General features: G+C 30.9%; 1 protein-coding gene across 2 annotated transcripts in view; it reads right to left on the bottom strand.

Annotated features, from left to right (window-relative positions):
- The window catches only part of LOC134687365 (WASH complex subunit 4-like), a 47,420-nt gene extending 25,989 nt beyond the window's left edge, over nucleotides 1-21,431 (bottom strand). For both annotated transcript variants that reach the window (XM_063547608.1, XM_063547617.1), the window contains exons 1-21: nucleotides 21,341-21,431; nucleotides 19,754-19,893; nucleotides 19,330-19,495; nucleotides 17,174-17,241; nucleotides 16,167-16,249; nucleotides 15,325-15,367; nucleotides 14,546-14,649; nucleotides 13,836-13,956; nucleotides 13,363-13,480; nucleotides 12,827-12,954; nucleotides 12,068-12,228; nucleotides 9,854-9,968; nucleotides 9,001-9,126; nucleotides 8,619-8,726; nucleotides 8,200-8,290; nucleotides 5,406-5,461; nucleotides 4,635-4,714; nucleotides 3,810-3,915; nucleotides 1,998-2,111; nucleotides 1,545-1,713; nucleotides 177-331 (exon numbers count right to left, since the gene is read on the bottom strand). In XM_063547608.1, the coding sequence (XP_063403678.1) occupies nucleotides 177-331; nucleotides 1,545-1,713; nucleotides 1,998-2,111; nucleotides 3,810-3,915; nucleotides 4,635-4,714; nucleotides 5,406-5,461; nucleotides 8,200-8,290; nucleotides 8,619-8,726; nucleotides 9,001-9,126; nucleotides 9,854-9,968; nucleotides 12,068-12,228; nucleotides 12,827-12,954; nucleotides 13,363-13,480; nucleotides 13,836-13,956; nucleotides 14,546-14,649; nucleotides 15,325-15,367; nucleotides 16,167-16,249; nucleotides 17,174-17,241; nucleotides 19,330-19,495; nucleotides 19,754-19,893; nucleotides 21,341-21,392 (2,304 nt within the window). In that variant the 5' untranslated portion in view covers nucleotides 21,393-21,431. The remainder of the gene's footprint in view (nucleotides 1-176; nucleotides 332-1,544; nucleotides 1,714-1,997; nucleotides 2,112-3,809; nucleotides 3,916-4,634; nucleotides 4,715-5,405; nucleotides 5,462-8,199; nucleotides 8,291-8,618; nucleotides 8,727-9,000; nucleotides 9,127-9,853; nucleotides 9,969-12,067; nucleotides 12,229-12,826; nucleotides 12,955-13,362; nucleotides 13,481-13,835; nucleotides 13,957-14,545; nucleotides 14,650-15,324; nucleotides 15,368-16,166; nucleotides 16,250-17,173; nucleotides 17,242-19,329; nucleotides 19,496-19,753; nucleotides 19,894-21,340) is intronic.
- Nucleotides 21,432-25,338: the final 3,907 nt, after the last annotated feature.

Genomic DNA, 25,338 nt, shown 5'->3' with positions numbered 1-25,338 from the left:
ACTAGGTAGATGTGGTAATTTACCTGTTCTAATGTTTGACTAGGTAGGTGTGGTCAATTTACCTGTTCCAATGTTTGACTAGGTAGGTGTGGTAATTTACCTGTTCCTATGTTTGACTAAGTAGGTGTGGTAATTTACCTGTTCCAATGTTTGACTAGGTAGGTGTGGTAATTTACCTGTTCCAATGTTTGACTAGGTAGATGAGACTCTATTAATTTCAGACCATACTTCTGTTCTGCCATATGTTTCATTTCACCGTAGGTTTTCCAATCATGGAGTGCTACTGTTGTCAAATTGTAAAATGTTGTGTTCAAATAATGCTCTACATAACCTGTTAACAAAATTTATATTTAACAAAAATCATTCAAATTGGAAGCTGAATTTTCTGGCACTTAAGGTGGTACCCAACACCTTCACTAGAATTAATTTGGCTCATTTAATTTTCATAAAGTTTTGACATAGTATTAACTTTGTCCCTTTGACAAAAATATAAAAATTTAAAAGTATTTAAAACGAACCATTTTATCAGAAAAATTACACTGGTCATATAGCAGTTTGACAAACACTAATATTGATCATTGAGAAGTTTAATATTCCGTTTATAACGCAACGTTATTAAAACATAAGCTGATTTTACAGAGTTATCTCCCTGTAGTATTAGGTACCATCTTAATATTTCACAATTCTTCAATGATTGTTATTATATTCTACAGTGATTCAGTCATATCAGATTAAAAGCAGTTGGAAATTGGACAAACAAAAACAATATTATACACAGTGCCCTACTGTTTATGTCTATGTCTATTTCTTACTTGAGGTAGATCATACGTTTATTTATTTATATATAAAATTTTCTTATACCTGGCCCTAATGAAGATTTAACAATGTTTTTTTTAAAAATACAATAAACAGTGTGGGTCAACATGTTATTTTCCTAGCTATGAGTCGTTGAAAATAGCTTAAATTTGGTTATTAGATAGTTAATGAAATAACACATTTGTGTGCATAAAAAGAAATCTATGAGATAAAATTTTGAAAAAATTGTGAGAAAATTGTCTCAAAATTAGCAGATTGGGCAAATACCTAGACCTATTTTGAACTGCAATTGCACAATCCAAGATGGCGGTATACCATGAATCTACCTTAAGTCTTCTGACTTAACAGTATCCCAACAACAACCTCTGCAGCTGAGCTATTTTCATTCACTCAAGGTGGTACCCAACACCTTCACTAAAATTAATTAGGCTCCTTTAATTTTCATAAAATTTTTATAAGGTATTTCAAAATTTCAAAAAAATAGAACCAACTGTTTTATCAGAAAACTTACACTGGTTATAAAGCAGTTTGACAAACAGTTATTTTGATCATTGAGATGCTTAATATCCCCCTTACAACACGACGTAATTAAAACATTTAGCTGATTTTACAGAGTTATCTCCCTGTAGTGTAAGGTATCACCTTAAAGAAATCCAATGTAACACAAGTCATATTTTTACAGGTCTAGTTTTCTTCAAACCTATAATGTAAAGCATGTTATAATTTACCTTTGATGTTTATATATCTATCAAAGAATCTGATTGGTCGGACTTTCAGTAATTGTGACATGTCTTTCATGCCTACTTTGAAAGGATTTCTGTCGTCAAGCTGAAGATGTGCATGTATCTGTAATCGTAAATCTGTTTCTATCTCTCTACACAAAGGGTCCAACAGGTACTAAAATAAATATTCATGAACAGAAAGTTTTAAGTGTTTTACAGCATAAACTGATGTTCTTTCTTTTCAAATAACAAGATGACTGTGTGCACAATTTTTTTTTTATCTTATTTGGTTTTAAAAGATGAATAAGAAAATGTACAATTTTACAAAAAGAATTGAAAAGTAACAAAATCAAAATAAATTTATGATCTGTAACTCTTTAAGCATACTGTGTAAACTGTTTGTAAAGCTACAACACATGACAGAAATTCATTTGAGAGAATAAAATAAAATAAAAATACCTCCTTCAGATTGCCATAGACTTCTTTATCAAACCTCCCCATCAGTTCTGTAGGAGTAATGTGTTTTACAGCTGCCATAGGAGGCACACAGTCTCGTAAAGCACCAAACATATACTGAGAAATATATAATACAGTCTCATAAAGCACCAAACATATACTGACAAATATACAGTATTGTATAAATACCAAACATATACTGACAAATATATAATACAGTATAAATACCAAACATATACTGACAAATATATAATACATTATTGTATAAATACCAAACATATACTGACAAATATACAGTATTGTATAAATACCAAACATATACTGACAAATATATAATACAGTATTGTATAAATACCAAACATATACTGACAAATATATAATACAGTATTATATAAATACCAAACATATACTGATAAATATATAGTACAGTATTGTAGAAATACCAATAGTCCAGTCAAACTAAGATTTAACCTCAAACTAATTGCAACAGAAAATGTTTTAGTTCTAATCTATAGTATTATGCCTTTTATATACACAGAAAAAAGTCCCATATAATCTAACGTGAGGAAAACTCAAAATCAGCATTTTAAATTTCCTATGGAAATTAACATTGGGAGGGGAGATGACTCTTGCAAAAATTAGTCTTTTTGGGTCAGTTTTTTGTTGTTTTTCTTTAAATTTATGTATAATATGATACTTTGATGGGGTTATAAGTTTGTATTTGACTAAATTGTATAATCTTCTGCTCATGAAATGTACAAAACCGAAATGTTATGGGTAGTTAAATTTTTTTCATGAATTTTTCATTAAAGAAATTGCAAATTTGAAGCTTTGTAACCATTTTGAAAAAATAATGTGAAAATTTGGTATTGTTTATATCTGTATATTATATATTTTCAGCAACTTACTTATCTAAAGAAACTTTAAACCACAAAAAGAAGAATACATGCTTAATTATTTTTATTAAATTTGAGATTCTTTACCTTGACATGTTAAAAATTTCAATAAATGGTCAACTTATAAATTACGAAATCTAGAGTATAGCTTGATAAAATATATGAAAACACCTTTAGAGTTGTTTGTAATACTCTAAAGATTGCTAAAAAATCAAGAATCAATACATTCTGATAAATAGAAGCGGTAAAGTTATAATTTTGTATCAATTTTTATTGATATTTCTGCCTTTTTTGCAAGAGTTATTTCCCTTTTCAATGCAAATCTCCATAGGAATTTTAAATGGTGATTTTTTTAGTTTTCCTCAAGTTATATTTTATGGGACTTTTTTCTGTGTATATTTGGGGTATAATGCTAAAGATTAAAACTTTAAAATCTTCTGTTGCAATTACTTTCAGGTTAGGGTCAAATTTATGCTAGATTGACTGGACTACAACCATATACTGACAAATATATAGTATTGTATAAATACCAAATATAGTGACAAATGAAACAAAATTTTCATAAATATAAAAAAAACATGTAACTGATACATTTGTATAACCATAACTTCCAAAAGAAAGATTTATAATTCTTAAAAATAATCCAGTGGTTATCGTTGTTTATGTGTTAAATATTTGTTTTTTTGTTCATTTTTTAGTTTTAACGTTTGAATTGTTTAACATTGTCATTTTGGGGGCTTTTATAGCTAACTAGCAGAATGAGATTTGCTCATTGTTGAAGGTCGTACGGTGACCTATAGTTGTTAATTTCTGTGTCATTTTGGTCTCTTGTAAAGAGTTGTCTCATTGGTTACCATACCACATCTTCTTTTTTTTAAATGTAAGAAAGTGTATTAATATATAAATATAATGTACATACATGCATTCTATGAGGATCCACAAGGTTGTCAAACGTGTCTGTCAGATAGATTGGAAAGACTACTCTATGCCAGTACAGAAAACTGCAATCACAAGCCTTTCTTACACTGAAAAAAAAACAAGATTATAGTTTTAAATGTAGGAATAAATTACTGTGGAATTATTATTTTCGTTGGTATCAATTTTCATGGATTGAGGAAAACTTGCATTTCAGTGGGTAATTGATTTCGTGGTTTTGCCAATCACTGCATACAAAACCTATATAAAATTTGTTGTTTGTTGAACATTTGAAATCATAGTTTATATGTACCCACGAAAATCGGTATCAAACAAATAATAATGAATACACAGTAGTAATATCTTCTCTTTATAACAAAAATACATTGACTTTTCAAATAATTTATATCAAACATTTTCTTTTTTTTTCTTTCTTATTCTGCGGATATATCAATATTGGTAGGTAACATTAAAACTAAATCATCCTACTCTATAATAGAACATGTTATTTATTTATTTCCTGATGAAATATTAAAACTTGTAACAAAACAATATAAACACCAAATTTTTAAATGAGTATGCACTAACTTAAATTATACAGGATACTCTACAAAATTTCTGATATGAGCTTCATCACACATTGAAACTATTATCTTCATTTATGTTTCTGAATAACGGCTCAAAAAGTATTGAATTTTGGCCAAAATGAAATATGACCTTGTGGCCCATGAGTATAAAATTGTATTTTTTGTAAATTGATGCAAATGGCAATTGCAATGTGCCAAAATATACAAGAGCATTATAATTTATGGTCTTCTAGACTTTTTACCTTTCTCTTAAATCACATATAGCATCAAGCTTCCTTAAGGTTCCATTCATTGTACTTAATTCATCATCTTTGAAGGTTTTCTACACAAAAGAAGAGAATTTCCAATTCACAAATAAAATACTGATATTTCAAGAATTCAACAACACAGTAAAAGCGTCCACCTGCATGTTAATCTTCGGTAATTAAATCATGCAGTGTTCATCTGTATGGATCTATTATATGATTAAATAGGCTGTCATGCTAGATAGAATAAATCTTTGATAAAGTGTAGTACTTTGTTTGGTGCAATTTATTGACATGCCTCACAGAAGTTCTTTTACAGGGGTCCATCAGTGACAAGCTGTCAGACAAATTTTCTGACCAAACATTAAGGCTTCTTTTCCAATGGCAAACAACTCACATCTCCATTTTAAAAATAATCCAATACATGTATTTAAAACAAACAATCTGATTATTTATTTTACATCATTTAAAATACCTAGATTGATAATGTTTCAACATAAGAATTGAAAACAATATCAATTAAATGTTGTAATGATAGCAACAAATTGATCAAAAATGTAAAGATATAATGAGATTATTTATTTTGAGATTCAATAGGTGAAAATACCTTTATATTAAAAGCTATAAATCAATCAGACAAAACCTCTCTGCTGACCTCTTAATATTCCTATATTTATTTCACTTTTGGTTAGACTTTTTGTCTCTGAATTCTACCTGAAATCATGATTCATCCTTATACAATGTTAACAAGTGCTATATAATACAAACCATGGTTTTTCCAACTGCTAAGGCTAACTGCAGAATGAGTCTTCTTTCTTTTGTACCTTTAAAAAGAGATGTCATATTCAATGATGGTTGCTTATCATAAAATGGTCAATATTTAATGCATTTTTGTGGTAATAAAAAGCTTTTTACTTCATGAATATCCTCAATCAGATTTTGAAAATGAACCAGCTCATTAACTCTCAATTCACAAGAATTCTTATTCTAATACAATTTGGATGTAACAATTTTTTTCATTGGCTAACAGTTGCCGTCAAATCCACAGTTGACCAGGCGTAACTAAGGAGAGACCCGCCATTTTGAATTGATGAATAAACAAATGTTTGATTACTACTATATAATCAACTAGAGGCTCTAAAGAGCCTGTGTCGCTCACCTTGGTCTATGTGAATATTAAACAAAGGAAGCAGATTGAAAATTGACTACAAAGGTCAATAACTCCTACAGGGGTCAATTGACCATTTCGTTCATGTTGACTTATTTGTAGATCTTACTTTGCTGAACATTATTGCTGTTTACAGTTTACCTATATCTATAATAATATTCAATATAATAACCAAAAACAGCAAAATTTCCTTAAAATTACCAATTCAGGGGCCGCAACCCAAAAAACAGGTTGTCCAATTCATCTGAAAATTTCAGGGCAGATAGATCTTGACCTGATTAACAATTTTACTTCATGTCAGATTTTCTCTAAATTATTTGGTTTTTGAGTTATAAGCCAAAAACTGCATTTTACCCCTATGTTCTATTTTTAGCCGTGGCGGCCATCTTGGTTTGATGGCCAGGTCACGCCACACATTTTTTAAACAAGAAACCCCAAAGATGATTGTGGCCAAGTTTGGATCAATTTGGCACAGCAGTTTCAGAGAAGAAGATTTTAGTAAAAGATATATAAAATTTACGAAAAAATGGTTAAAAATTGACTTTAAAGGGCAATAACTCCTAAAGAGGTCAACTGACCATTTTGGTCATGTTGACTTATTTGTAAATCTGACCTTGCTGAACATTATTGCTGTTTACAGTTTACCTATATCTATAATAATATTCAATATAATAACCAAAAACAGCAAAATTTCCTTCAAATTACCAATTCAGGGGCCGCAACCCCAAAACAGGTTGTCCAATTCATCTGAAAATTTCAGGGCAGATAGATCTTCACCTGATTAACAATTTTACCCAATGTCAGATTTGCTCTAAATGCTTTGGTTTTTGAGTTATAAGCCAAAAACTGCATTTTACCCCTATGTTCTATTTATAGCCATGGCGGTCATCTTGGTTAGTTGGCGGGGTCGAGGGACACAATTTTTAAACTAGATACCCCAATGATGATTGTGGCCAAGTTTCAAATAATTTGGCCCAGCAGTTTCAGAGGAGAAGATTTTTCTAAAAGATTACTAAGATTTACGAAAAATGGTTAAAAATTGACTATAAAGGGCAATAACTCCTAAAGTGGTCAACTGATCATTTTGGTCATGCTGACTTATTTGTAGATCTTACTTTGCTGAACATTATTGCCTTTTACAGTTTATCTCTATCTGAAATAATATTCAAGATAATAACCAAAAACAACAAAATTTCCTTAAAATTACCAATTCAGGGGCAGCAACCTAACAACAGAATGTCAGATTCATCTGAAAATTTCGGGGCAGATAGATCTTCAACTGATTAACAATATTTCCCCCATGTCAGATTTGCCCTAAATGCTTTGGTTTTTGAGTTATAAGCCAAAAACTGCATTTTACCCCTATGTTCTATTTATAGCCATGGCGGCCATCTTGGTTAGTTGGCGGGGTCACCGGACACAATTTTTAAACTAGATACCCCAATGATGATTGTGGCCAAGTTTGGTTAAATTTGGCCCAGTAGTTTCAGAGGAGAAGATTTTTGTAAAAGTTAACGCAGGACGACGACGACGGACAACGACGACGGACGCCGGACCAGGTGAGCTAAAAATAAAATAACACCTACCTCGAATTTGCCGTTTTAATGTAATTTTATCCAAATTTGAAGCGAACAGGTAACGAAATAACCTCCAGTTTGTAAGTTTTCGTTTGTATGACGTCACGTTTAGCCATGACGTCTTTGTGCCAAAATTATTTAAGAAGTTTCACGGATTTTTTTTTTATTTGACAAATTTAGACATTTTTTTAAGTTTTATCGGATTTTTTTCTTTTTGTAATGCATTAGAATCGGATTAACAGTACTGTAGTTGAAGAGTTGCCACCGTCAATTTTGATTTGACTGTTGCAAATCTCCGTTTTACTGTCTCCGCTCCGCGTCGCCAGTAAAACTGCATTTGCAACCGTCAAATCTACAATTGACGGTGGCAACTCTTCAACTACAGTACTGTTATTCCTTAATTACCCTACCTTTCAAGAACATAATTTAACTTTGATCTTACAAGAACTCATGTTAAAGTTGTTGATCTGACCCAGATAAGAGATTGGTCCAAAACTCTCTTCCATTGAGACCTTTGAGGAATCTCTGCTGTAGTTTTTTTTCATATCTTACAGCCAATCGCATTGAGTGTGTTTTATTAATTAACAACTTATTTTAGACTCAGTGCTACTTAGAGCTTGAAATAATTGTATAGTATTCAGGTTATTGCTAAAGATTGTAAATAGATGTGATGGGTTGCTGTCCATTTTTATATAAACCCAACATTTTCATAAAACAAAACCCTGACATAACTGTGAACAAATTTTATATAGTTGAACATAATGAATAGGCATTAGACAAACGTTTTAAAATGACTATGATAACAGTAAATTAATACCTGGCCCATTTAATGCTGTTTCTGCTAACACTAAAGAAGACAATACATCTAGTTTTCTCTCACTATATCTCTTGTCTGATGTTATCCTTTTCTGAGAATAATGAAACAAATATAAATCAAAGTAAAAAAAAATACAAATTAAAGTGAAGTATTTCAAATAATTTGTTTTCATAATAAAACTTATCAGTATATAAATGTCAATGTATTATTTTCAAATTCTTGATTTAAAATAAGGATCTTTCCGGGGAATATTTGCACACTTTCAAACTAATATATAGGGTAGTAAATAATTTCATTAATTCAATTTTCCACTTAACTTGTACAAGTAGACAGCAAACTTTATCTATATGTAAATGTCAATTATTTCATTTTCTCCAGTAAAAGTTTTGACAACCCCTTTTTTAAGATTTTGTCCTTACCTTGGCTGTTGATATGGATGAAAGAAGGAGGAAACCTAAATGCTGTGATATATGGTTAACATAATCTGATATCAACATTGTTCTCCTGTGAAATGTGTGTTCTATTGCCTGAAAATAGTCAATTTTCAGTTATTTCAATCATTAATGCAAATGTATGACAAAATATTATTTTCAACTGTTTTTAAAGACAAGCCTAAAGAAAGTATCTATTCCAAAACAGATGAAAAACTTTAAAAAAAAATATGTCTGTACTCCTTTGGCACATTATTAAATCATGGAATAGTAATCAAAAACAAATTCTCAAAAAGTTGAAAAATTAAAACCTTTTAGAAAGGCAAAGAAAAATGAAAATAATATCTTGGTAATAGATAATTTATCATACCTTTAACAATTCTATCAGTCTACAAAGGGAGATAACTGCAGTTCTAGTCATTGGTTTCTGTAAGGCTACATGTAGATTCATAACAGTTCTGACAAGATGTTTGATGTTGTTGGCATATAGTAAACCCTGTAAATAAACACCATTGTACATTATCTATATCAAGTTTTAACATGATTGTATAATAACTGTATCAAAATCAGACAAACTAAAAAACAGTGCAAAATTATTTTAAGTTTGCTGTAGCGAAAACGACTTCCTTTGATGCAAATTTAAAACAGTTGCAAGAAATGACTTTTTTAAGCATATTATTTTGACTGCAACTTTATATCGAAATTTGACATTAAATAGGTTGATTTATGAAATTTATAATTTTAAAAAAAATTGTAATTTTCTTCATGAAAACTGGTTTATACATGTATAAATGTACCATTATTCAGTTTAATAAGGGGGTAAAACAGACATAGCTCTCATTAACAAGTATTTTCATAGAGTGACATGATTAAGAAGATTGTTTCTCTCATAAAAACAGTCATGATGGATTTCTTATAGTGATAAAGGGGGTGTAAATAGGCCTATTGGCTATCTAAACTAAATGCTGTTCCTTGTTTTTCATTGAATGTAATTCTATAACTTGGAGGAGACAGTAGTTTGTGAGGTCTGTAAAGAACTCAAATATTTTTGGTTCCAGATGTCCTTTTTTTAGGTACAATTAACATTCTTTTACCTCTTGGTATCTTCCTGATAAATTGTAATTTTGTATTGAACATTTGACTAGGGAAACCACTTTGCTTTTGAATTGTTATCAAAGTACTGAGCTAGTTTTTACAGGCAACATTCAATTCTAAAAACTAACCTGAATGAAGAGAACACATTTATTGTTAAGATCTTCCATGAGAGATTTCTGTGAAATATTGGAGTCCATTTCTATCATCCAGGCTGATACAGTTGTATGATAATTCTGCACATCTCTGTAAAGTAACACACAAAAAAACACATTTAATTAACAATTAATAGAAGCATATAATGTTTATTTGATTTTATGAGATATTTCAAAAACATAAAGTTAACAAACAACTTTTAGTGTACTCCCCACAAATTTCATATAGCATCCTGGTAAATTTCCAAATATCATTCTTTTTGTAGAAATTATAGCATCATATTCACAACTTCAACACAACACAATATGTATATGTATTGGTATCTCAAAAAATTATTTAAACTAGAGGCTCTAAAGAGCCTGTGTCGCTCACCTTGGTCTATGTGAATATTAAACAAAGGACACAGATTGATTCATGACAAAATTGTGTTTTGGTGATGGTGATGTGTTTGTACATCTTAATTAACTGAACATTCTAGCTGCTTACAATTATCTCTACCTATAATTAACTTGGCCCAGTAGTTTCAGAGGAGAAGATTTTTGTAAAACATTACTAAGATTTACGAAAAATGGTTAAAAATTGACTATAAAGGGCAATAACTCCTAAACGGGTCAACTGACCATTTCGGTCATGTTGACTTATTTGTAAATCTTACTTTGCTGAACATTATTGCTGTTTACAGTTTATCTCTATCTATAATAATATTCAAGATAATAACCAAAAACAGCAAAATTTCCTCAAAATTACTAATTCAGGGGCAGCAACCCAACAATGGGTTGTCGAATTCATCTGAAAATTTCAGGGCAGATAGATCTTTACCTGATGAACAATTTCACACCGAGTCAGATTTGCTCTAAATGCTTTGGTTTTTGAGTTATGAGCCAAAAACTGCATTTTACCCCTATGTTCTATTTTTAGCTGTGGCAGCCATCTTGGTTGGTTAGCAGTCACGCAAAACATTTTTTAACCTTAATACCTCAATGATAGTTGTGGCCAAGTTTGGTTAAATTTGGCCCAGTTGTTTCAGAGAAGATTTTTGTAAAAGATTACTAAGATTTATGAAAAATGGTTAAAAATTGACTATAAAGGGCAATAACTCCTAAATGGGTCAACTGACCATTTCGGTCATGTTGACTTACTTGTAAAACTTACTTTGCTGAACATTATTGCTGTTTACAGTTTATCTCTATCTATAATAATATTCAAGATAATAACCAAAAACAGTAAAATTTCCTTAAAATTACCAATTGAGGGGCAGCAACCCAACAATGGGTTGTCGAATTCATCTCAAAATTTCAGGGCAGATAGATCTTTACCTGATGAACAATTTAACACCGTCAGATTTGCTCTAAATGCTTTGGTTTTTGAGTTATAAGCCAAAAACTGCATTTTACCCCTATGTTCTATTTTTAGCCATGGCGGCCATCTTGGTTGGTTGGGCGGGTCACCGGACACAATTTTTAAACTAGATACCCCAATGATGATTGTGGCCAAGTTTGGTTAAATTTGGCCCAGCAGTTTCAGAGGAGAAGATTTTTGTAAAACATAACTAAGATTTACGAAAAATGGTAAAAAATTGACTATAAAGGGCAATAACTCCTAAACGGGTCAACTGACCATTTCGGTCATGTTGACTTATTTGTAAATCTTACTTTGCTGAACATTATTGCTGTTTATAGTTTATCTCTATCTATAATAATATTCAAGATAATAACCAAAAAACAGCAAAATTTCCTTAAAATTACTAATTCAGGGGCAGCAACCCAACAATGGGTTGTCCGATTCATCTGAAAATTTCAGGGCAGATAGATCTTGACCTGATAAACACTTTTACCCCCATGTCAGATTTGCTCTAAATGCTTTGGTTTTTGAGTTATAAGCCAAAAACTGCATTTTACCCCTATGTTCTATTTTTAGCCATGGCGGCCATCTTGGTTGATTGGGCCGGTCAGCGGACACAATTTTTAAACTAGATACCCAAATGATGATTGTGGCCAAGTTTGGTTAAATTTGGTCCAGTAGTTTCAGAGGAGAAGATTTTTGTAAAAGTTAACGACGACGGACGACGACAGACGACGGACGCAAAGTGATGGGAAAAGCTCACTTGGCCCTTCGGGCCAGGTGAGCTAAAAAATCAGGAGATACATAATAATTATTCCATAACATTCAGTTTTTTCATATTGATTTACCTAGAAAGCATTTGATTTCTCTGCTGTAACCATGCTGACTGTCCTGAAGTAACAGCCATCTCGGCTTTCTTGTCCAAAACTTTCTGCATTTGTGGTAACTTCTCTAACAAGAACTGGGTAGGAAACCATACCATATTTCCCATTAAATGAACACAAGGTATCTGAAATCATATATCATTTTATCTTAATTCAGTTTTTAAGTTATGTCATGCATTCATACCATTGCAAAAGTATAGAACTTTGTACAAAACAAGACATAAATTTGACAGATAATAAAACAATTGACATACACAAAATCTGACTTTTCACTAAATTTTTCAATTAGCTACAAATACTTAAATTTCTGGATTTCTACTAAGAATTGATACGTGTAGGGAATGTTTTAAGTTATTTTCATATTGAAATAAAATGAGAGAAATTATATTTTCTTCATGCAAATAAATAAACATTTTGAACATATAGTTTATTTTTCATATTTGTCTGCCAAAACAGGTATGAATTGACTGAGGGCTATTCCAGAAAAAAATGTATGGGGGGCGCTTGGAAGGCAGTTTTTGTCAGCACCCGCCACCCATACAATTGTAATTGAGAATTATAGTGCATTATAGTGAGAAAAGTTACTCTGATACCCATCACCCATGAATTATTAATACAATGTGCCTTCTAACCCCCCTCCATACATTTTTTTCTAGAATAGCCCTGACCTAACAATCAACCATGAATACCATGAGTATCTTGTTACAGAGAAAACACATTTACCTTTTTGTAAACATCCCACATTGATTTGAAAACTTTTTTATCAATGACTCTGAAAATCTGGAAGTGAAGAACATACAGTCCACACAGACCAACAAACTTGTACCTCTGGTCCATTTCATTGTTTTCTCCTGAAAGAAATAACATTTTACTGCTGATAAATATTCCATCATTTATAAATCATGATCATGACAACTGTTATTATGAGTAATTGTCATGCACATTGAAGAGTTTAATCTATTAATGTGAAACAAAAACACTCTACTGTTATAGACTACAAAAATGATTGTGTTTGGCTCCTATATCATAAACTGTTGGTACCATAACCACCAAAATCAATCCCAAACTTCCTCTAGTAGTGTTGAACCTTCTTGTAAATTTCTTAGAAGTCCATTCACTTTAACTTAAGTTATTGTCTGGAAACCAAACATGTCTTCGGACACTGACAACAACATCAACATCATAGTATTAATAATTATACGGAACCCCCAAAAATGTTTGTGGTGATATAAAAGTCTGCTTTCTACAAATAATTATACCTATCCTCTGTTCCAGATCTGGTAAAATTTCTCTGATATTGGCAGCAAATTCTTCAGCAAACACCGGATTCTTAGTAACATACACAGTCTGGCTATCAAATGTCTGCTCAACACAATTCTAAAAAGGAAAACATAACATTGATATTCAAATTTCGCATTCAAATTGAATGTTTACACAGAAATTGATAAAAAGCTTACTTTTTTCTTTAAAGTTAATGAAATTAAAGTCATAAACCTTTTTCTTTTCTAAACAGTAGTATTGTAGCTCTCATTTGACTTTCTGATTTTTTTTATCATTATAAAATATTTTATAGAATCATTGCCCCTATCCATGGTATGACAGAGTCTGTTTACAATCAAACATTTTTTGTGCCTGTTTTTTCTCTCTCATTCAACTCTAAATACCTTGTTCGTCTACTATAAGACTTTTTACAGCTGCAACAAGCACATTTAAATATAAAGTAAAAACTCACTTGAAATATCAATCCATCTAACAGCTGGCCTTCTAACTGCATCATAAGCTTCTCAAACGGTCTCATTTTGTCTGGCTGTATACCAAACTTTCCAGGGTCATGGTGAACTGACTTTAACATTCTGAATATATAGAAAATGCATGTGTTTTACCAATTTACATGAAAGACAATTTTTGCAGAGAGCTCAGATCCTCATTAAATAACAGATTTGGTTTACAATTGATCATAAATAAATTTTGAAATCTTTATCTACCAAATATGGAAACAAATTCAGGTTTTATATCAGTTCAAAATGTAATGTTAACATTTATATTCTAAAATCACACATGCATTGTCATTGCATCATGAAACTTAAAAGCAATATTTCTTGTTTATATCTATGACAAGGAAAAAATAACATGTAACTCGAAATTGGTCTATTTTAACAGCATCATTTGTATGTAGCAATTTATTAAATTGCACACAACAATGTTCATTGACCGAATCACATTCTTAAAGATATGCAGTATTTTCTGAAATGTACAAGATATGTCAATAAGACACCAAGGCTTGTTTATTTTTTTGAAAGATTAATGAAAATTTTATTAAGAATGCTAAATTACATTGAATTTTTCTGAACGTAATATTTTTGGATAAAGCATAATCTTTATAATTTAGCAAAGTCCCTAACTTTGATACATTGTATATTGAGTAAAATAAATAAACCAGACCTTTTATACAGAGTCCAGTGATCTGTCAGGGTGCCATGATTGTTGATGATTTCATCCAATGTTATTAATACAGTCAGTAAATCACCTAGATGTTCATACACAACCTTAATTTAGATAAAAAAGAAAGAGTTCTGAATTATCAAAAATTTAGTACATGTAGTACTATCATGACAATAGAATATTTCCAAGATATGAAGTGTCTAATTGATTTTACCTACTGACTCTTAACTAAATTTTGAGAGAAAAAAATTATCTTCTTAACCTCTATTACATGATTTCTTTCTGAAAAGCTGTACATTTTGTAACAAAAAACTTTTTGTAATTATAGATTATCATTGATCATCTCAACAAGATTGATTTCCCGCTTGAACAGGAAAGTCTAATGTGAGAAAAGCAGATGAGTGCAGATGACCAATGATAATCTGTTTCACACTATTTTACCCATGGCATGTGCATGCTTAGTTTCTAGCGATAATTTTTCATATCACTTTACTGTGCTGAGAAAGGAAATTATCAGTCAGTAAGATCAGAGGAAAATTTCGTAAAATAGCATAAATGAATTTATTTTAAGACAACAGTAATCCATAGCTGCTTTCACCCAAGCCATTTGAACTCCATATAGTTGTCTCATTTGTATTCATACCACATTATTGAACTGTCAATTTTTTTGACTTTTATTACACTTTTTGCGCTAGGCAAATCATTAAGTCATCATAGAAGTAAAGAACGGATGCCATAAACACAGAGTCCACAGTATTTATATATAGAAGTTAACATACCTGAAAATGAACGTCAGTTACATTTATCAGCTTTGGTCCTGACCTAAAATTAGTAAAAACAAAGTGTGATATAATCATTTACTATTGTCATTACATGAAAGACACACAAAAATCACCTGTTTTAATGGAGGCAGTTTTTGCATTAAAATAAAGATAGGATTCATATTTCATAGAAAACAAAAATCTATTTTTATATGAGTTAAAGGCAATATTGAGTAAGCGTAAATGAAAAAAATAATGAAAAAAGTCATTGAAAGAAATATACAACATAGGCTGGAATTTTTGCTAATTCTATTGCTTATATATCTAATTCTAAAAAATAAATATAAATGCAGTTTTTCTAAGGTTCAGATTTCTTCTTCATTCATATACTATAATATATTTTATGATAGTATGATACTAAACCCCTTACAGGAGGGATTGTGCCTGATTTTCATATGATGAAGACATAATCTTTCAACCAGCTGAAGAACGCCTACAGGTGTGGGAGTTTCTCGCTACATTGAAGACCCATTGGTGGCCTTCAGCTGTTGTCTGCTCTATGGTTAGGTTGTTGTCGCTTTGACACATTCCCCATTTCCTTTCTCAATTTTACGTACAGTTATCCTGTCTTTACTCAACGACTGCCGTAACTAAACAATATATGCCTTGACTAAACACATAGTTTTATCAAATACCTGTCTTTATAAAAATAATTTGCTTTCCCATAAGGATAAGTACTCATTGCAAGTTAAAGAAACACCTTTTTAAGTGAAAATCTATAAGTTTATTTTATCAAGTTACATGCAGTGTTCCATACCCTTGAGAAACTCTAGTAGTAACAATTTATTTCTTTAATTTACCTTGAAGCTGTGTATAAACATGAAAACTGTTGTACAACACTCTTAACCACTTCATAACTTCTGGTGACAAAACATGACAGCTCCTATAAAATATAAATTATCAATTAAACACATAGAAAAATATAAAAGAAAAAATAATTCAATATATGGGAGACAGATATGTATAAAAACAAAATATCCTTGAAGAGATATTGCAAAAAATTGTGAATCTTTAAATCCTGTAACAAATTCTATTTTACACAAAAATAAATTGCATATCAGAAATGTTACTACTATTTAATGGTTTGTTCCCAGTTTACACAGAGGTACTCATGGTCTTTTTTATACCAAAAAACTGGTTCCTTTGCAAATCTCTGCTATCAAAGTTACACAGCTTTTGTTAACCATGGTAGTTATATATATATACATGTAGTAGGTGAGGTGCAAAGTTTGTCTAACAGCCTCAAAGCTACATGTACAAGAATGTACAAAATATAAACAAACAATTTAGCACATATTGAGAATGCCTTTAGGTATGTTCAATTTACATACATGTCAAGGATACTACTGTGGATTCGTCATTATTCGTTGGATACCAATTTTCATGAGTTTCGTGGGTACAGGTGAACCATGAATTCAAATGTTCAAAGAATATCATATTTTCAATAGGTTTTGTATACCGAGAGTGGCGAAACCACGAAATCAAATATCCACGAATATGTAAGTTTTTAGTAATCCACGAAAATTGATACCCACGAAAATAAATGAATCCACAGTACTCATTTTTGTAAATAATGACATCACATCACTAAATGTCATGGAAGATTTACTTGCAATAACCTATTGGACAGTTTCTCTAAGTCTGGATCAGTGAGAGTATGGATGTTTGATGAGTAGAGACAAAATTCTAAATATTGGATGCTTTGTTACATTGTGCGACAAATTATTAACCCTGAATTATCTATATTCAGGAAACATCATTTTGTTCCCAACTACCTGGAGCCACACAATTACAGAATTTAAAGTACCTGTATAAGTGACATCATCTTTCCCATTTGTACTTGTGCATCTCCATCTTGTAATCCTTCATCTGGCTCTACAAAATATAGTTTCTGCTATTAATATGTGCTTTGACTTTTAGTTTTTGGTAGTTCACCAATCGGTCAAATATCATTAGTCTGGGTGAAGAAATTCTTGCAAAGACAGGAGACTTTATTTAATCAATTCCCTTCTTTAAATCATACTGCATGGTTAAGCCATCATAAGTTAAATCTATTCCCCTTCCTTAAATCATACTGCATGGTTAAGTCATCATAAGTTAAATCTATTCCCCTTCTTTAAATCATACTGCATGGTTAAGCCATCATAAGTTAAATCTATTCCCCTTCCTTAAATCATACGGCATGGTTAGGTCATCATAAGTTAAATCTATTCCCCTTCCTTAAATCATACTGCATGGTTAAGTCATCATAAGTTAAATCTATTCCCCTTCTTTAAATCATACTGCATGGTTAAGCCATCATAAGTCAAATCTATTCCCCTTCTTTAAATCATACTGCATGGTTAAGTCATCATAAGTTAAATCTATTCCCCTTCCTTAAATCATACTGCATGGTTAAGCCATCATAAGTTAAATCTATTCCCCTTCTTTAAATCATACTGAATGGTTAAGTCATCATAAGTTAAATCTATTCCCCTTCCTTAAATCATACTGCATGGTTAAGTCATCATAAGTTAAATCTATTCCCCTTCTTTAAATCATAATGCATGGTTAAGTCATCATAAGTTTAATCTATTCCCCTTCTTTTAATCATACTGCATGGTTAAGCCATCATAAGTTAAATCTATTTCCCTTCCTTAAATCATACTGCATGGTTAAGTCATCATAAGTTAAATCTATTCCCCTTCCTTAAATCATACTGCATGGTTAAACCATCATAAGTTAAATCTATTCCCCTTCTTTAAATCATACTGAATGGTTAAGTCATCATAAGTTAAATCTATTCCCCTTCCTTAAATCATACTGCATGGTTAAACCATCATAAGTTAAATCTATTCCCCTTCTTTAAATCATACTTCATGGTTAAGTCATCATAAGTTAAATCTATTCCCCTTCTTTAAATCATACTGCATGGTTAAGCCATCATAAGTTAAATCTATTCCCCTTCTTTAAATCATACTGAATGGTTAAGTCATCATAAGTTAAATCTATTCCCCTTCCTTAAATCATACTGCATGGTTAAGTCATCATAAGTTAAATCTATTCCCCTTCTTTAAATCATAATGCATGGTTAAGTCATCATAAGTTTAATCTATTCCCCTTCTTTTAATCATACTGCATGGTTAAGCCATCATAAGTTAAATCTATTTCCCTTCCTTAAATCATACTGCATGGTTAAGTCATCATAAGTTAAATCTATTCCCCTTCCTTAAATCATACTGCATGGTTAAACCATCATAAGTTAAATCTATTCCCCTTCTTTAAATCATACTGAATGGTTAAGTCATCATAAGTTAAATCTATTCCCCTTCCTTAAATCATACTGCATGGTTAAACCATCATAAGTTAAATCTATTCCCCTTCTTTAAATCATACTTCATGGTTAAGTCATCATAAGTTAAATCTATTCCCCTTCTTTAAATCATACTGCATGGTTAAGCCATCATAAGTTAAATCTATTCCACCTGGACTTCAAACATACATATATACATTGGTAAATTTCTATTTTGATGTAAAAAATCAAATAAACAGAAAGGATATATTAATCATTTCATTAAAAAAACAACTGAAATGGTACATGGGGGTAGACAGATTTCATATTCTTTGGAGAAAACAATAATTTAGACAAAATAATCGCTGTTTTAATTCCACCATGATAATTTTGCAATTTAATCATGTGAGAATCTATATGAATCACTGAAGATTGATTGGTAATAAGTTGATTTCTTACTTGTTGTCTGTATTCGTGACATCTATTTTTTGACATTTTGGCAATGATTAAAGCATTGCAACTTTCTAAATTACAGTGTAAAACTAACTAATGATAGAGACATGTGCTCTTTTTATATAATATATTATGACACAATGTTTCAACAATTATAGCATTTTTATATTGAAAAGTCAAAACTTGCAATATTTTTTTCATTAAATGGTTTGTATGTATCATATGAGTAGTAGAGTTACCTCCTTCTCCATAGAACAACAATGCATCGTAAAACTTATTTTCTGCTTCATGTTTCAGTGACTGCATCTCACAACATAATGCTGCAAATACTGTGATAATTTTGTTGAAGATTTTGTTGTCTGTCCTAATCAGCTGAAGTAGTGATGTCTGTTCATATGGCAACAGCTGAAAAAATACACTCACTTTTAGTTCCCTGATTTTTAGACTAATACGTTTTTCAATTACAATATTGCATTGATACATGTATATTTTTAAACACACAAATAAAATGCTGATGTATTTACTTTTTTAATTAATTTCTTATGGTGGTTTTTTTTTAAATAATATTCAAGATATTTGTGGATTTTGTTGCTAATTTCATAACTTTTCTGTATGTAACTATAACATGTATAAATTATACAACTTAAAAACAAGAAGTAAAACCTGTAGAGAGATTGGGTCAAGGGTCATATCCCACGAATCACCAATGGAATCATCCAAAGCCTCTTCTATTTCTCTCAGTTGGGTAGCATAATCTTCTAAAAATTTTCCATACTTTTTCAGCTGCACCTCTCCCACAATTTCTGCAACATCAATCACATTTATTTGAAATATAAAACTTACATTTTAATAACACATCTTTTTTACCAGAAAATCATGAACTTTATGTGAAATTAAAAAAAATGTGTTTATATTTTAATGAGCTCTCTAGTACTCTTTATCTCATGTGCAGTCACTATTTTAGTTGGTTTAGCATTTTATTAGGGAAAACATACTCTCTTTTCTTAAACAATCACTGAATGATTGATTTTTGTGTTTTCTTGTTTTTCTCACTTCAGAGTGGATTTGTGTTTTGGTTTTATTTTGTAGAGATGCTGTACAGATATACAGTGAACCTCATAGTAAGGTGAAGTTTTTAATTTACTGAAACATGATGCATCTCTCTTTTTTATAGATCATGATAAGCCTTTAATATTTTCTATATGAATGGTTTGTAAATATTCAGGTTACTGGTAGATCCAAAAGTCATTAAATTCTTCTGTCCCTGTAATGCACATATTTATTAATGTTCATTTACTTTTTATTGATTTTATTGATTTTGATTTTTCCTGTTTAAAAAAAAATGCAATATGAAGAGAGAAAGCAGTGTCCATTCAAAACAGGATATTTGAATACAATTTGTTTGTACTTGATTTTCGCTGATCTTAAATGTTATTCAGCCACCTGTACTAATATATTCTATTAGATATTTGGGTTTCTTATATAATCAATGATCATCAACCTTTTTGAGTCTAGATAATCCTCTTTTTAAACATTTATTCATACCTGCCAACTGTCACTATTTGCGGGGGATTTCCCCCATGGAGGCTCCCAAATTGAAATTTTGAAAGAGCACTTTTGTCCACAATTTAAACAAAACAAATAATTTTACAATGACTTTAGGCTTATAAAAGTATGAAGAACTAAAAAAACATCATCAAAAAGCATTTGCAGACCCCCTTGAAGGTTTTTTAGGACTATGACAGCCATCTTGCATGCAAAACCCCCATGGGCATTTTGAAAAGTTGGCAGGTATGTTTGTAACGTTCTACTTTTATTCTGGGCAAGCTAATAAAAGATTTTCTAGGCTTAGAGAGATCATTGTTCATAGTGAGGCACATACAAATATGAATAAACATTATCTAATAGTGAATTACAGGTGACTGAAAAAATGTATAAAATCCGCGAAAAAAAGAAATGCAAACAAATTGTATGTGAATCTCCTTTTTTGAATGGACACTGCTTTCTGCTTCTATATTGCACTAAAAAAAAGCAAATAGCAAAATGAATAAAAAGCTAATGGAAATTAAGAAATATATGCATTATAAGGACAGAAGGAATCGGTCTAACATTGAGGTGTAAACAAAGCCATATTTGTCAAAATATTGTCCTTCTGAGAAACCTTAAAATACGTGCTAGTAAGTGTAAAGTGTTTTAGAATATTTGATTAAACTGCATCGACAACTTATCATTATAAAATACTATACTAACGCAAAGAACCATCATCAAATTTATCAAACTCCCACCCTCCATCTACCGACATTTTGAATTTTCTCAGAATCACATGATCAGCGGTTACGCTAAAAACCTTTACAGCCTAAACACGGCCCTAAATTACTTCGACACTTAAATACATTCGTATCAAATTTAGCCCATTTCATACTGACAAGTCAGAATTTTGTTGATTTATCTACAACAGTTCAAAAAACTTCCTCATTCGGATATAAATTATTATGTTTCTGTTTTTAAACGAGGCCATGTTTTTATATTTTTTTATTTTTCAAATCACTGACCTGGGAATAGTATATATATGTTAATATATGATATGTTCCTGAATCAACGAATCGCATTTTCTTTTATAATACAACCTTTCCAATCTGCACGATTCTCAGTTTTGTTAAACTTATTTCCAGTCGTATTGTCAGTGATATACATGTCATACATGGTGTGATCGAACATATTTAATGCGAAAATAGTAATCAGAAAACTAATAATCAGTCATGCACAAAAGTCATTCTCTTTTAAGGAGTGCTTGAGCCGGTTTTTTTTTTGCTAATTAGTTTTCCTCATGTTGTATTTGCTCTAATGTACATTATATTGAAGAAGGGTGTTTCCCAGACTGTTAATTTATGACGTCTTTACACTAATACCTCGTTCACACGGACATTTAATTCATATTGAATTCGAATCGAATGCGAATCGAATTCGCTAATCGCGTTCACACACTCCTCCTTTTTAATTCGAATTGATTCGAATTAGCTAATTCGAATTACCCAATTCGAGTTAGAAATACGTTTTTGTCAATACGAATTAAAAGTTAACGTCGTTTGGACAGTACTGTAAAGCGACTTTGACGCGCATTGTAATTCCCTTTTACAAAAATATAAAAAAATATAAAAAAATGAACCAAAATTACACTGGTTATATAGCAAAAAACAACAAAATATATCGTATAAATTTTGGGTAATGCATAAATCTATATGAAATGAAAAGATATATACGGTATGATGATTGCCAATAAGACAACTCTCTACCAGAGACCAATTGACATAAAACGTAATAAAATGCAATGTTTAAAATTGAGAATGGAAATATGGAATGTGTCAAAGAGACAACAACCCGACCATAGAAAAAACAACAGCAGAAGGTCTTCAATGTAGCGAGAAATTCCCGCACCCGGAGGCGTCCTTCAGCTGGCCCTTAAACAAAAGTCTAGTTCAGTGATAATGAACGCCATACTAATTTCCAAATTGTACACAAGTTGCACCATTTAGATCCGAAAAGGAGGAAGATATATATTTTGCTTTACTGTAAAAAGTTTGTCGGGAATTACAAGTTAAACGGGTCTTGCTTATAAAATTCAATTTCTTATAGCGGTACAATTAGATTAAGAAATGAAACGATTGTCAGAAATAAAAGGTTAATTATAATTCATCTCATATATTTACAAGCTTTGTATGATGTGGAGAGGTATATAGCCAATGGCACGCTTTATGCCCAATTTCATTTTCACTTTCAAGTTCTATACATATGAATCTTATTGCAGAGAAATAAAAAAAAATTAGAAGTTTAACGCTTCCCAAATTTGAAAATTTGAAAAAAAGGATTTTTTATCCTCCCATGATACTAACTTTCTCACAACTTAAGAACCTCATCTAAACGAACAACCCCAGTCATCGGATTTTTTTATATACTTTGTGGTCTTATTGATAGTATCTGACCATCAAGAAAATTCTGTCTGAGGAATATACAGATGATCCACCATAAATAGCGTACCCCGAATAGACAACGTCGAAAACGGATGAAAATCGTCCAGTGGACAAACTTGCAAGACTTTTCATTTCTTTGAAAACGAAGTCGTTTTGACTACGCAAATTATTAAAAACTATGTAGCTGTTTTGCAAAGTTAACGTAAGCACAATTACGGAAAAGCACTATGAAGCATGCAACTAATCTATTTTTGCAATGAATAGCGTCGCAAGTGCCAATTTATTTGTAAAAAGCGGCAAAATCCGGCATTGGACATCTTGCAAGACTTTTGCCAGAAGCTGTTGCATTTTTATATAAAGTGTGAGTGCTGCAAAAATTCGATTCTGATATGGTCTATGTATGTACTTTTGTGAGCATAATTTACACAAACGAAATATCATATAATCTTATATTTTAAAACCTATACATTTTGATAACTTAACATTTTCCAAAATCTGACCACAATGACCACTATTTTTTTTACCAAAAAAAATAGCGTTGATCGTTACAGGAACGCATATTCAGTAATATTGTAATACTTTATATATGAAGCATATCATTTATTCGAATTTTCGTGGATATAAAACTGTTTTGAAGAACACAAACACCCCTGCTAAAGTTATTATGAATATAGTCTGTTACGTCTGACAAGCATATTTTTGACGTTTTGTCAATATGATGTTGTCCTTATTTTAGACTAAAGTAAAGTATGAAAAAACAATTTGCACTTTTTTTCGAAATAGTATTTACCTGTCTAGTCTATGGATATAAGTTTTACATGTCTTAACTGTTATGATTTTATAGAAAAGCTGTTTATAAGTGTGGACTTGTTGAATACACAGAATGGACGCAATAACGTGCTTAACGTTACTAGTTAATAAGAATTGAATTCGAATTACGTGTGAACTCAGCATTAGTCCGTTAGATTTATTTATTTTTAGTTACAACAAGGACGTATATATAACTAACATACGTCCATATAGTTATAACTGGATTTGAATTAGCTTTCATTAAACGCGATTCGCGTATAGTATACAGTATATAGTTAGACACCCAATTGCAGGATAAAGCTAAATAAATGCCCATGTTGGCAATAAAGGAAGACATTTAATTCCCATAGGAATCCCGATCGTCTTTAAATGTGAACTGTATACGTTATATATAGGTTATCTATAAACAAGTTCAAACATATTGATGATGTCAATTTCAGACTTTTTATATAAATCTGATTTAGAAAAATACATCAGTTTTATGTCAATGAGTCTGCAGTCAAAAGACACAAATAACCGAAAGACATCTCAGGGTTAATTGCAATGTTGAAATGTTTTTTCTTTTATAAAGATTTGATACAATTTTGCACAGATTTATTATTGCTTGTGCATGAATAGAATAAAATTTCTTTTAGATTAATAAAAACTTCGGTCTTAATCGACTGATGATTTTTTTCTCTTGACCGAAATAATAAACACGTATTATCATTAAAATTGTGTTAACTGACAAATTCTATAATTATTGCACACTATTGTGTGATATTGTAAAGAAAGTTGACTTTTTCTTCATTACAACTTTTGCATGAATAGACAATGAATGTTGAAAAGAATTGGTTCTTAAAGAACAAGAAGGCATCGTTTGACAATTAATTCATTAATCTGAAATAATTTCAATTTGACATACAAAGAAACTATAAGTTCACGGGTTTAACTGTGTTATATGTTTTCTTAAAGGGGCACTAGCTGTCAAATTCTTGGTCACCAATTTGACTCAAATTCTCATATTTGATTAATAACAATGTAAAACATGTATCCAATCTATCAAACGTTTAAAATAAACAGTTTACAGAGCATGGGGTAGATGATATTTAGGTTCGTTTCGTGTGTATTTAAATCCAGATGCCATCTAATTAACTATCGATTTGACCTCAGATGACCATATAAGCGATGTAAACACAAATAAAGATATGAATAGGTTAAACCAGCACGTGCAATTGGATCTTTATAGGTCTGTTTGATTTGAATTTTTAGATTTGAAATATAAGTTTCTCATTGTTTTCAACCGTATAAGAATGATTTATGTGGATCGAATTAGTAATCAAATGATTTACCGTAGTTTCACTTTCATTGTTGACATTTTTTTCTTTAAATAACCAGTTCACGTACAATGCATGCGTTGTCAGTCTCTAGCTAGGGGGTTAAATTGAAGTTCACATGAATACCGGTTAGAATGATGATGACGTATTTACT

The sequence above is a fragment of the Mytilus trossulus genome, chromosome 1 (genome assembly GCF_036588685.1).
Source record: "Mytilus trossulus isolate FHL-02 chromosome 1, PNRI_Mtr1.1.1.hap1, whole genome shotgun sequence".
NCBI classification, from domain to species: domain Eukaryota; kingdom Metazoa; phylum Mollusca; class Bivalvia; order Mytilida; family Mytilidae; genus Mytilus; species Mytilus trossulus.
This window is presented reverse-complemented; position numbering and strand designations above follow the sequence as displayed.